General features: G+C 37.9%; 1 protein-coding gene across 2 annotated transcripts in view; it reads left to right on the forward strand.

The window, feature by feature from the left end:
- Positions 1–10,388: 10,388 nt before the first annotated feature.
- Positions 10,389–14,397, forward strand: part of LOC134535856 (insulin-like growth factor-binding protein-related protein 1) — a 62,487-nt gene continuing 58,478 nt past the window's right edge. For both annotated transcript variants that reach the window (XR_010075720.1, XM_063375193.1), the window contains exon 1: positions 10,389–10,496. Coding sequence is in view for 1 of the 2 variants with exons in the window: in XM_063375193.1 (XP_063231263.1) it covers positions 10,414–10,496 (83 nt within the window). In the remaining variant the exon portion in view is untranslated. The remainder of the gene's footprint in view (positions 10,497–14,397) is intronic.

Raw genomic sequence — 14,397 nt, forward strand, 5'->3', positions numbered from 1 at the left:
GTCTTTAATTTTCGTTTGTTTGTGCGGTATGCGTTCCTATACCATTTATTGAATTGCGATGAAATTTTGGTGATTTGTTATGTGGATGCCCGTGAAGGTTACTGAGACGGTATAACTATTTTGCAATAGTTGGAGCACGAATCGTTTCAAAAATTTGTGTTTATTTCATATTATATAGCAGCACTTCGTCTGTTTTTGTTGTCTAAGTGCGCACGCATTAGACAATTTATTTAAATATAAAAGAGAGATAGAGATAGAGTGATATATACAGAGTGAGATTGAGAGAGACAGAGAGATAAGTTGAGATAGAGCGAGGTATAGAGAATGAAATGGGTTGGATAAAGAAATATATAGATGTATAGTGCTATATAGAGATTAAAATATAGAAGATATAGAAGAGAGATACATATATATAGATGTAAATATAGATAAATATATATTTAGAGATATGGATGGATGATAACTACTTTAAACATATTAAAAAACAAAACTGAATGAGGCATTGCAAAGCATGCTGAGCATTAGCTAGATAATGGAATCATTTCAATATTAGTAATCTCTTATTTTTCAGCTTTTTTTCTCTAGTGCTTTATAAAGTCTAAATTACATACAGACCACCACTTTTTCGATATATACAGGTAAATAACTATACACTGGCAGAACGCCTGTCAGGATCTGAAAGTGATATAAATTATTTTGCACACTTGACATTCAAATTAAGTATATACAATTACTAACTACATCTGATTTAGAAAAAGGTCCCCTTCACCTTGTTTTCAGCCCGGGCAACACCGGGTACTGCAGCTAGTTGTTTATAATTTTTTATTTTAAGTTGATGTTTCATTCAAAAATATATTTTTTTAAACCAAGGAAAATATAATCAAATATTCAATCATTTGACTTTATTTTATTAATACTGGAAAGCTATTTAGTGAACGGTTTAAAAATAATTTTAACTATTGGAGGTACTGGGACAACACAAAGCATAAACGTTTGGGTAAGAATTAAGACCCAGTATTACTGCGAACACACTTTTATGTAAAAATTCACAGTTACCTCTAATTTTACATGAATATTTGTTCCATTTACAAACAGTAATTACAGTGTAGGAGTCTGAAGTAATTCGCACAATACCCACATACACAGTGTCTATGAGTGGCTTAAAAGGGAAGCCTTCTTTTCACAGACGAGAGAGCCAAAACCCGAAGTTCCCCGAAGTTCATGTTTTTTTTCCGTATCTTGAATGTAGGCAGGGGCGCAACAACAAGGGGGGGGGGCGCAAGGGTATTTTGCCCCCCCCCCCTCTAAAACCTTGAAGTGGGGGCAAATGGGGGTAAAGGAAGTGCTGTGTAATCAATTTTTAGATAATAAAACTGCTTAAATAGCACCATTTTCCACCTTGAAATACAAATTTTCCCGGGCGAGGACCCCCGAACCCCTCGCTTCAATAGGGGGGATCGATGATTCTTTATAAAAAAGGTATACTGCCCCCCCCCCCCCTTTTGGAAATTTAGTTGTTGCGCCCCTGAATGTAGGTATCGTAACCAAATCAACCGTCCACAATGTTTTAAAGTATTTATAATGTAGCTAACCTAACCAAATTGACCGTTAATATCCTTTTATCAACACCGCCATATTTATTTACAATGAACAAAAAAAACGAAGATGCACGATCGGGCTTTGGCTCTCTCGTCTGTGAAAATAAGGTTCCCGGCTTAAAATGGCTTCGTGGTTTTCCCGAGAAGAGCCTGCGAGGACACGGCCGCGGCCGCCAGAGCTGCCTCAGAGCGCGGCTGTGTGTCGGCGGCGGGCAGGCTTCTCGGAAGCAAGACGCTGAGATGGAGGCGATGGCAGCACGTGCCGCCGGCGATGAAGAGAGGCGCCCCTTGTCGGGCGCCAATTTTCCGCGCGGCCGCCCGCGGATTGGCGGCGCGGCCCACATCTCCGGCCGAGCACCGCCTCCAATTACCTGCATAACTCGGGTTAACTGAGCCGGCGACATTGTTTATATCAGTCATTCGTGTGCATCTTTTGGGCTAACAGTAGGCCTATAGGCGGGCTATTTATGACACAGGTCATCCCAAATATGCGATACGTTAATGCAATATACATATTTAAAATTTAAATAAAAAAACTAATAAAATGTGTAATTAAAACACTGACAAAGTCTATTTTGCATAATAGTACAAAAAAAACAGTGAATACAGTAATCTCGCATCAAAACTAATAGGAATTTAAATCTAAGGTTTAAAAAAAACTAATTTAAATATTTAAAAAAACGTATGCTTTTCCTAATACTATTTCAAAATTTATACTTTCACGTCAAGATGGATAAATTTTTCTACGAAAACTGCTTCAGACCAATGAAACAATTTCTCCCTGCGGTTCATGACTCGGAGCCCGAGGTGAGCATGTTGAAACTGATGTTCTAAAATATTATAGTCACGTGGCTTCCAGTTTAGCCGCAGATGTCGGCGAGTCGTAGAGCGTTCGGACCATAGACTAAATATGAACGTAGACCACACGAACAACTGGGAAGCAGAAGTTTAATTTTGAGTCCATTATTGAACGGTTTATTTGCCAGTTGAACTGTCGAAAAAGTGTCATGGCTGACGGAAATTTGTGTACCTATCACTTAAGGGCCCCGCCTACCTGGGCACACATATGGTGTGCAGAGCTTCAGGAAAAACAACGCGATTTCAAAACTACTCAAGATATCCGAGTGGGGCCTATTTACGAATAGCATTTAAGAGTTCGCTGAGGACCGAAAGGTACTTTTAATTTCGGATTAAGTTTTTAAACTGTATTTTTAGAAGCGTTAAAATGCCTAAAACGCGTGTTTTCAGAGTAATTTTTAGGCATAAAACAATCAGTACAGATTCTTGCAAGCACTTAAGGGGCTTGCATAACACCTTTATCTTCATTTCTCCGCCATATAATGTTACGGTCACCGCTCAAATTTCACAGTTATCCTGTGACGACGAGACGAATGCGCGCCAGTTCAGACACTTGCGCTTAGAGGCGATACCACGCTGGAAGCACCAGCGAGCGTCGCGCTTATCATCCCGCCTCACTAACACACATACACCCCTGACGAGGCGGGCCCCTTAACTTATAAAAGCTCGCGTCTCTTTGGATGTCCGAATTTTAATACAGACAAATTAGGTACTATTTCGCAGAAGTTTCTTGGCTTGTAAGTTTTTAGCCGCTTTAAATGATAACACAGGCCAACAATAGTTTTATAGCTGATTTAATATGAATTTGGTGCCCTGAATTCAAATATGACACTAGTTTTTGTATAGGAGGTCAAATTTATAAGATATAACATTTTAGTGAAATTTGTTTTTAACATTATTTTAGGTTAAATCCATGAATCAAATCTGAAAATTAATCATGAAATTCGTATTATTAAATTACACAAATCTATAATATAAAAATGAATCGCAAAATATGTTGGTAAGCGCATAACTCAACAACGCCTGGACCAATTTGGCCAATTTTTTTTTAAAATGTTCGTTGAAGTTCAAAGATGGTTTTTACGGCGAGAAAAATTCGAATAATTGCCGGAAAAACCCTAAAACCAGCACTTTTCTTTTTCCCATACATAAGTTTTCTAATTAAAACGAGCACTCATTGTTGTTTAAACAATGTAGGTATGTTCCTAACGTCAAAGAGTCAATTTGCACTTTATTACCTCTGTACAAAGTTCAATCATATCTATCAAAACAGTGTGCGTTGGAGCACAGATAAACAATAAAAAAATAAACCGAAATCGAATAGTTCAATTTGGTCGGCTTCGCGATATTATTTCATTTGTTTTACTTTAAAATGCATCAGTTTTCAAGTCATTACATCAGTCAAACAAAACCAGCGTTACCAAAAGTATTTCATAAGTTTAAGTTTTTATTATTTCATTTCCCTATTTTAAATACGGCTTGAAGGATTTGACTCCAAGTCATATCAAAATTAAAAAAAAAAAAGTTGAAACAACAACAAACTGTCAATGTCAGTGTTTTTTTTTTCTTGGATTTTAGGTTACTTACCCTAATGAGTTTGCTTTTGTCAACTTATACACTAAAGAAATTCTTACCTATATAGTGTTTTGTGCAGTGTTCATTTACCTATGATCGCTAATTATTGCATGTGACAAAATAATCTATAATATAGATATGCCTCCTATTAGACGAATCAATTTAGGTAGAAGAACCCGAAATGCTACAAACCAAGCTAATTACCGATCTAATCATGCACTACAATGAAAATAAAAATGATTATGTTTCACATGATTAACAATAAAGAGATTACTTATTTTTTATTTATCTTTTTATTTATATGTTTTATTTAATTATATTTCTTATTCACAACACCCTATCACCAGGGTGACGGTTCTGTTCAGGAGAATTTTTTGCCCCGACTATAAAATATGTAGGAACAAAAAAATTTCACATTACAAATCATTTTGACAGGACTTTATTGCATTTTAATTAGGCAGTACGAAGTCTGCAGGGACAGCTAGTAATATTATACAAATATCGTCATATTATACAAATATCTTTAATTATTCAACTATCCTTCTATTATACAAATATATTATACAAATATTATTAGTAGTCTATATTCTAATATTATTATATACCTATACTAAAGTAGTACCAAGTCATCGATGGAACCAACTATACACTCAACACTTCGGAATCATCTTTTTTGGTGAACTTCTTAAATATTTTGGAACAGTCCCATTTTAAACTTCAGCAATAATCTGCCATCGTGTGCGTATCCCATATTCATTGATAGCGGTCCTCCATAATTTTAATATCTTGATGAAATCTTTCACCTTACTCCTCACTTCTGTCTCCTAAATTATCAGGAAAACGGTCCAGGTGGCTGTGTAAATAGTGCACCTTAATACCCATGTTCCACTCAAGGGATCTGAATTTTTTAAGCATATCGTTTACCAGTTCAACATGGTTTTCTGCTTTTCGTTGGCCCAAAAACATTCCGACAACTGCAACAAATAAAGTTTAGGATTTTCGCTCAGCCTCATTCATGGAATTTACGAAGGCTTGGTCCTTAATGAATTTTATTATTTCTGGGCCGTTAAATATTCCTGCTTTAATTTTTTCGTTACTCAAGTGAGGCATTTTTTCCCCTATAAATGCAAAGCATGATCCTTCCTTATCAAGAGCCTTTACAAACTGCTATGCAGTGGAGGAAATATGATTTTCTCTCGTTCAACTAAGGGTTCATTAATAACGTTTTTTTCTCCAACGACCATGTCTTCTCTCTTAGGCCACTCTTGTCTAACCCAGTTGTGTGTTTTGTCTCATCAATAAATAGGCTCCAATCAACTGGAAAATATTCAGGAAGACTAATTTTTTCCAGGAGTCCTCTAATGTCCTGACAAAATACAAGATTTTCTTCTTGAGAGAAAAATGGTGGCAGACCCTTTTCTCTTGTACGGTAAAAAGTAATTTTGGTTCCATGTTCCAGTATTTCTGTTTTCCTTCAATCTGGAAGCCAGTAATTCAAAAGCTTCTTTCGACAGGTTAAAATCTCTGACGAGGTCATTTAACTCATCATGGTTGATCACTGTCACTTGCATTAGTATCATAAGGGTGGTTATAGAGACAACACTCGTTCTCTGGAAGCTGGTGAAATGCTGGGATCGGTACTTCCTCTAAGTGAGGGACTGGGCGTCTTGCAGAGACTAAATCAGGATAAGTCCACTTGCTACGGATATTTATTAGACGGAATTAAGAATCATCGAGGTGGTTAATTCTTTTTTTTTCACACTTATCTCAAAAAGTAGAGCTGATAAAAAATTACATTTTTAGATTTAGCGGCCCAAATATAGTTAAAATCAGTTCCAAAATCCTAAGCACGCGCACACACACACACACACACACACATATATATATATTCTTGTTGGTCTGTGTAATAGTTCACCAAAGTTTCGGTCGAGTTTGCAGTCCCCATCATCAGGGTAAACAGTCTCCTCTCGATTCTCCTACGGCAGAGACTGGCATTATGATCGTGACTGCAATTGCGACTGAAATGTTGGTGAACTTTCCCCTTTTGACGGGGCTAAAACCCAAAAGCCAATAAACCTCAGACAATGGCCACGAAATTCTTCGATCACTTAACTATTTTTTTTTTTACAAATTTCCACAATAATTCGTGTATGTTGGTGTACAGTTAGTAAACAAAGCGACGTAAGTTTTTTTTTAATCGGCCGAATTCGACAGTTCTGTCAACAAATCGTAAGCTGGCCTCGTGCGCTGACTTGTGTCCGTCTACAAAGTACACTTATAGCCTGTGCGGCTCACAAAGCTCGCTGACGAATCTAGTGAGCAGGCATCGTGGGTGACGCAGGAGGCAGAGTGTTTTGAAACTGCACGGAATCTCCCGCGCGTTTGCACCGGACGCCTTCCCTATAAACAGCGCAATATGTCGCGTAAGAACACGTCAATGACAACTCGGAGTTTGCAGTGGGCTCGGGTTGCCTTCAGCAGGGTTTCCATAAAAAAATAATCAAAAATTACTACGCAAACAGCACACGTAGCTTTCACGTAAAAAAAAAAACTATTAGGATTGAAACCGCAAATTTAAGATTATAATCTTCATATTATTTTAGCTACATTTTCCCAGTAGTAGAAAAAACAAAACGGTGAAACCAGGACATTGTTCTTAATCAATGTTTCGTCTTCGTAAATACTACATCAAAAAATGTGTGTGTCGCGACCCAACAAAAATTGTCAAGGGCGAAGTGCTTTATTGTCAAATTATTTCACACTAAATCTCTGGCTGATGATATTCCCGTCTCAAACCAGGCCTTGTCACACAAAAAAAAAATTCGTCTTCAACTATATGTGACAACAAAGTTGGAGGGGTTAATATTGGTCGAAATCGGGATTCCAATCTTCTCCGCCAAATAGGAGGTGCATACAGCTTCAAAGTTGTTTCCAATAATTCTGTCACACTATGAAAGTTGATTATTGGACTGAGCCAGCTCAAAATCTTCAGTTTTAAATATAACTTAAAATTAAAATAATGCATTACAGTGATTTATATATGTAATCGCAGTTTTAAATCACAAAAAATACTTGCATAATGAAATGAACGTCCTGTGCTCTTGGTTGAGACGGGAAAGGTCGGTTATTTCCGTCTTCGCTAGACTCGATCCTGATTGGCCGACTCCGTCAAACATCCCACAACATTTCTCCGTGAATACAACAACCGGTCTGTATGCGAGACATGCGATGCGAGCGCTGCTATTGCGGCTGCGGCTCACACGCAAAAAAAAAAAAATAGTTTCCGCTGGGGGGGAAAAAAGGGAAACAATTTTCGCAGTCGATGACGCGTAACGCGCGAGATGCGCAGTGTCGAGGTCGCGGAGGTTACGGGGATCGTCGTGCAGACCGCGGAGCACTCTGGCGGATGAACGAGGAGGTTTGACATCGGCGCTGTCCGCCGGGGCTCTGGCGAGGCGGCGGGGCTGCGGCCTTGGACGGCGGTTTTGAAGAGGCTGCATTCACGACCCTCCAAGAGCTGCGTCGCCGGCCTCGCGTGCTCTTCCAACACTCTTGACGAGCAACGACTGGCATTTGTCGCCCCAACATCGAACGCCTTACCTACACGTCTACAGAACCGTCAGCAAACTGACAACCAACATTCTTGTGAATCGTGTTTGGGAAATCAGCGCAAAACAATCCATACGAATTTTTTTCTTTTAATTTTGTCAAGAATGTTTACACCCTAAACTTTACTTAGGAAATACAACCAGCAGCAAAAAACTCTTTACTCCACCCCTTCACACCTCCCAGTCAAACTGTAATTCAGTAATTACGATTTTTTAATTTGTAGAAAGAATAAGTTTCTTTATAGGATTTTGAACAAAGTCTTCCACAAACAAATATTTTTTTTATAAATAGTACTGTACAAATAAATATTAAAAAATAAAAATAAGAAATTTGCATTTTTTTAAAAAAACTGATAATTCTTCATTTTCGTCAGATTTTCCGACAAGGTATGGCCTCCTTATAATGGGTATTATTCCCTCTTGCATGTGGAAGAGCCCTAAGACTGACAGGTTTATAAGAAATTACATTTTGAACGTACTCCAACAGCACAGCATCCCATTCTTCACAAAGAGCAATTTGAAGCTGATGTGAGTCACTAGGAGGAGGTAGGGAGGAGGATTATGCCTCACACGTCTCCCTATATTATTCCACAAATTCTCTGTCGGGTTCACATTGGGAGACGGTAAAGAGGCCAGTCCAAAACTGTAATTCCCACGTGCTCCAAGTACTCGGTGACAATTCTTGCGGTTTGCGTGCGTGCAGTTTCCTGCATGAAAATGAACGGTTGACTAATAAATGGAGCAAATGGAATAACAGCCTCTAGAATCACTTTCTCATCCATACTTCTGGACAGTCAGAGCTCCATTACATAAAACAAAATATGCCCAGTACGTGTGTGGAAATTTGTTCCTCCTCAAACCATGACCGATTGCCTTTGGGAAAGCACAGACGAGTTCACAGACGAGTCTCTCTTCAGTCTGTAACATTCAGACGGTCAAGACAAAGTGTGGAGACGACCAGGGGAGCAATGTCCTCTTCCGAGTCACAGCCTTTCCAAATGAAAAAAAAAATCGTATTTACTAGAATTATAGGGAAAATATATGTGTGTCCGAATTTGAAGACTGTCTACCTATTGTAGCCGTTACATGGAGCGACTTCCGGAAATTTTCTATTTATATTTTTTATGGACCATAGATACAAAATCAATCGTCAACTCAAAAGTTTATATATATTTATAAATCTATTTATGTGTTACATTTTATGAGCACGATAACTGCCGTAATTTTGCACAAATCACTTCCAAACTGATACATGAAATATAGTAATGGAAAATCTCGGTCGAGTTCATTGTTAGGTATAATCCCACCAAAGGGATAGAAAAAATAAATATAACTAGAAGCCTTGAGGAAATTACATGAATGTACTCTTTCAATTGCAATAACTTATGCATTTGTGAAACTCTTTTAATTAATTGGGTGCATAGACTACTTATGGCCAGTTGCGCCATTGCAACTCTCGAACGGAGTTCGCCTATCGTAGTTCGAAAATGATCTTAGCATTAGCAGTCCGAAAGTTGCGCCAAAACCAAAACCAGGATTCTTTGACTTAAGTTCATTCAACTGTAAAAAACGGCAACAGTGTTGACGAATAGTTAGATTATTTCTATTGGCTGGAATAATTTGACGCCATTTTTTTTTCTGGCAAAAGGAATTTGTTTTGGGCTGATAGTTGAAATTTTCGAAGTTGGCTGCATTTCTTAAGCATCCCACACGAGACCATTAGAGAGAGCTACAGGGAAATGGATACGTCATTTCATCGCGAATTGGGGGTGTTTGGGGAGGAGCTGCAATGAGAGGTCGGGGCAACCCACTCCCCTCAACCCATTCAGATAACCCGTGGTTGCCTCAGAGGAATCCCCATCCTAATAGTATCGCAATTCGCTTTCCCAAGTCATATCACATCTCCGGGACTCCTCAGAAAACCCAGAGAGCTTGTAATCTGGCCGAAGTACATCCAGCGTCTACCAGCTCTCCAGGCCAGTAACGGAGCTGTGTCGCCGCTCACTGGGTCCGCCCGTCGAAGGAGTGGGGACTCCTCTGCACATGCTCTTAGCGACACGAGCCACTAACTTCGTATTCCTGATCGTATTCTTAATCTAGATGCTAATCCGACAAGGGTATGCTATCTGGTATTGTTATCATTGTGAAATTATTTTCTTAAGCTGGTCTTAAGATATTTTTCTTGGGGCTTTCGTTACCTAACCATTTTATAACAGGTGTAATGATTTTCCAATAATCTAATATTCCTTCATAAACACTGAAAATTTTTATAAATATAATATATTCAAACACACTACAAGTTTAATGTTGCAATTTGCCTCACTAACATAGTATGTTGGCGTTATTTATTGTTGCAACATTAAGTATATATATTCACATCGCTCCACTGCGCTGTCATATAGACATTTAATAACTATTTCTTGGGCTGTATTTTAAACGATATTAGTATCCTGCAGATGTCTGGACTTACAATTCTTAAAGAAGTCGTGACCTGTTTAAGTTCTCCGTATATACTCTCCTATTTTCTAACCTAATTGCAGGGTCCACTATTGGTTCCATGCTATTTCTACCACCTTAATCTTCAGCATTCTTGCACCATCCTTTGGTGTGCATGTTAAACAAAAATTGTTGTATTTGCCAGCGAGTCACTGACAGTGTGAGCTTCGTCCAGCCGAGTGCCTGGTAGCGGGCGGCGTGGGGGAACCAGCTGCTATATAAGTGCGTGCTGCGGGCCTGGCGGCTCAGTCGCGCCAGACATCTCCTCCGCGGCAGACATGGGCTCCTGGGCGATCCGCTGTCTCCTGTCGCTGGCCTGCCTGGCCGGCGTCCTGGGCTCCGTAGTCGACAAAGGCCACAGGTACAGACACCACTCATCCTGTAGCGCTGTCCGGCCAGTCCAGTCTGTTTCCGGGCACACTTGTTAAGGAATTACAGTCGATTTACGGACTTTCCAGCCAAGAATTCAACTGAGATAAACGAAGATCTCCTCGTAATTTAAAATAACTAATTCTTCTTAGAAAACACCCCGTATTTTGACTTCCCAGTAGTTGGACAAAATCAGAATGTTCTTACTGTAGACTTCACCAGTTTTTTGAAGGTTTTCTTTAGTATACCAAGAACATTCTCTTTGTATTCATGTTCAAAGTAAGTTATCCCAGTGTCCGTACATTTACGATGATAGCCGGAAATTCACGATGATCGCTGGATAATTTGTAACCAGCATTCTTCGTAAATCGAAGGTGAAAATTTTGAACAGTGTACCTCCTTGACGGATTCTTTAGCCTAAAGGCTTCTTATAGCTTTCGTGAAAGGACACCATCATTTATACCCCCTAACCATGAAAAAGGAATATTATCCATTATAAGTTTTGATCAGAAAAGAAAGGAGGAGGGTCATCAGCCCTTCAAATAATATCTTCTCCCGTAGATAAACCTCTGAGTTAATTAACTTCGGCCATCATACCTGTCCTTAAGGGGCCCGCCTCGTGGCCGATTTTTTCACCGCTCGAGCTCAAGAGTTGTAGTTTTTCCTCCAAGCAGGGTGGCGAGTCGAAGAAACACTGAGCAGGGAGGAGGGCAGCTGGGGAGTGGGGGGGACACAGCTCCGGCCACCTTCCTCTTCCCTTCTTCCTTGACGCGACCTTGAACGCAACGCGGGAGGAGGGGAAAAGACAGACGCAGAGAATGAGAGAATGATAGCAGGCCGTGGTGATAAGGAACGTAGCTGGCGACCGCTCGCTTCCCTGTCCACAGCAATGCATATTTGTGTCCTGAATAATCTACACGCTAGGCTATCCCGTACAAGACGCACAGTATAAGCCTATATTACGCCAACAGTTTCCCAAATTATAATGCTCTATCTGCTTATTATAGAAACACAAGTCTTGCAATTTTTAAGATCGATATAATATTACCTAAAAGTACAGACCTATTAAATTACTGGTAACTGAATGATAAAATTTTCTAGCTCTGCTTGAACCAATAAACATGCCCAGTTTAATACATTTTCCTGTCATTAAACTTTAGCGTAGATTTAACTTATATCGGTTTAAAAAAAAACCTTGTTCTAAAGGGGAGTATGTGCAAGTAAAAAAGGTAAACATAATTTCTGATGAAAAGGAATTTTTGGAATTGGTTTTTAAATGACTTTGAAGAAAGCATTTTTTTTTAAAATTTAGTTGATAACCTAATCTGGAACATATGTTTCGTACGTTGGCGTTTCAACTTCTTACACTTCAGAATTTAATCCTCCAGTTATTGTTTGTGTAGGTTAGGACCGCATATTCTTCATTTAAATTAAGCCCATTACACAGCTGCCAAATTTATGCTATACCTTCAATTATACCCATGGGGATAAAAATGAGCAAAAGTTTATCTAGCAGAAGAGAAGAAATAATTAGTTACTCCATTCACACGATACCTAGAATACTAACAGAAAACCTGCCAACGCATTTGCCGACAAATCATGCTTTTTGGGCTAGGATAGACATGTTATTGTCCATTCAACCAATTACTGAAAATATATAAAAAATCTCACAGTGTATTTAAAAATAATGTAACCTGGTGGATGAACTTGGTATTTAATCTTCCTGACTTCACTTGCAAAAAGTAAAACAAATTTGTGCGGTATTAAAAAAAACCGAGCAATTGTAAAATTAATGAAGTTTGCTCAAATGTAGTTTATTTATTATATATTCATAAGATAACATAAATAAGACAGCTCATTCAACTAATTCACAATATTAAATGTGCTATTTGTATTGTACTAATTCCAAATGGTCCCGATTCACATATTTTATACGCACGTACATACTGATTGGTTACTAACTTATTCTACTACTTAAAAGAAATTGTAACTAACAATTTTCGTTAACAAGTGAGACAAATAAACACGCTCAGTTTAATGTAGTAGTTCGCATAGTAAACTGAAATCTGAAGTGAAGGAAAACCATCGCATTTTCGTTTAGACTAACAGGTGTGGGGTTTCTATGATTTGCTAAGTTTATTCAGTAATAATATATGGAGAATAATTTCCTAATAAATTAAGATAATTAATTATTTGTTAAAACTACTTGTATTAAACAATCAAACCAAATGACTAAGCTATAAATTTAATGTTATTATAACAATAGGATAAACAAATAAAATATTTTAGTAGGTATTTGCTGTAAGCATATTTTTTGAATCAGTAATATTTTATCGAAAAAAAATTATATTCCATTACCTAAGTTGAAAAATAGCGCGCTTTATAGACGCACAACAAAGTAAATGAAAACTTTTGTAGGAGATTATGTATTATCAGTAGAGCAATGCTGTGACTATTTTAGTTTACCAAATATATTTCAGAATACTCCAATACCATAAAATTTAATTTGGGAAACTAATACGTTTCCTAATGTTTGCATAAGTTAATATATACAGGTTTATGTTCTTACACGCGGGTCAATCATCTTGGCAACATTGGCTCGTGGGTAAAGCAGAAAAAATCGAACACGTTCTAGTACGGTTTTAGCTAATGTTTTCGGCATGAAAACCTTTATTCCCAGTTCCAAACCCCTTGAAAGGTTGCTGAAATGCTACCCACACGGGAGCAGGCGCACTAACAGAAAATTTTTATGGAAACTGCTAAGGGAATGGGCATCGTAGTGGTCGCAATCATAAATGTATATATATACATTTGATATGTAAATATGTGTATGCATTTACATATATACATATAAAGTGTGTGTGCATATACAACTAGATTTCTTATTGTTAATTTTTTTTCACATGTATTGTACAACTGTGGAGTTGGTTAAAAACCAGTGATTTTAAACAAGGGACCTTACAGTACAATAAGTTCAAATTAAATTTAAATCTACCAAATTTAGACCAAAGTATCACTCACTTAGATTTACTACACCTCTAATTTACGTCATAAACAGTAGGAAATCAGTCATGGCATATCTCATTTTTATGATTCATGCTTTGCCCAAATTTATGTTTCATAATGTATGTGGCAGTATTGTTTTGTTGTTTACTACATAATTGACACTCTACAGGTCCCATTTCTGTATGGTTCTAACTGCTACAACTACAAATATAATATGTGGTTACGCTAGATAAATTGTAATTATTTCGTATGCTTTAGCCCGAATCAAAAGGAAAGGAACTTGTGTGTCACTGTCATATTAAAACTTACTTAAGCTTTGCCTATTCAGAATTAAAGTAGTTCAATATTGCTGTATGCAAAGTTACTTGCTTACGCAATCCTCCAACATACACTGACTGAATTTCTTCATGGTACTTACAGACATAGTTTTTTACTGTAACAATATGTAAAGCAATTTCGGTTGCGGACAATCCATTTATACAGAGAGCCAAGATGTTAAACATCAAAAATTACAACTCGATCACAAAACATACCACTCAGTCACACTCTTCTTGATAGAGGTGCCTCACGACAGAGGTGTAAGATAGCATAGTTCGAGATTCTCAGCCTGTACCTAATTATTAAGTGCACATCAAACTCGGCATATAGACAGATTTACTTGGAAACAATAAAATAATAATTCAGAATCTAAATTACAAAACATTTCACAGTATTAACTTACGTGACATAGCGTTAGCCTAATAAACACTCTCTCCGAGCGACTGGCTCGGCTCGCCGGGCGCAGAGATGCACGACACAGGGCAAAGCACTCAAGGTCAAAATATCTAACGCGCATTATCTGTTTTGTAAAATGGCTGGCAGAAGATAAAAACAAAAATAATATACAG

Source organism: Bacillus rossius, chromosome 1, assembly GCF_032445375.1.
Source record: "Bacillus rossius redtenbacheri isolate Brsri chromosome 1, Brsri_v3, whole genome shotgun sequence".
Classification (NCBI taxonomy): domain Eukaryota; kingdom Metazoa; phylum Arthropoda; class Insecta; order Phasmatodea; family Bacillidae; genus Bacillus; species Bacillus rossius.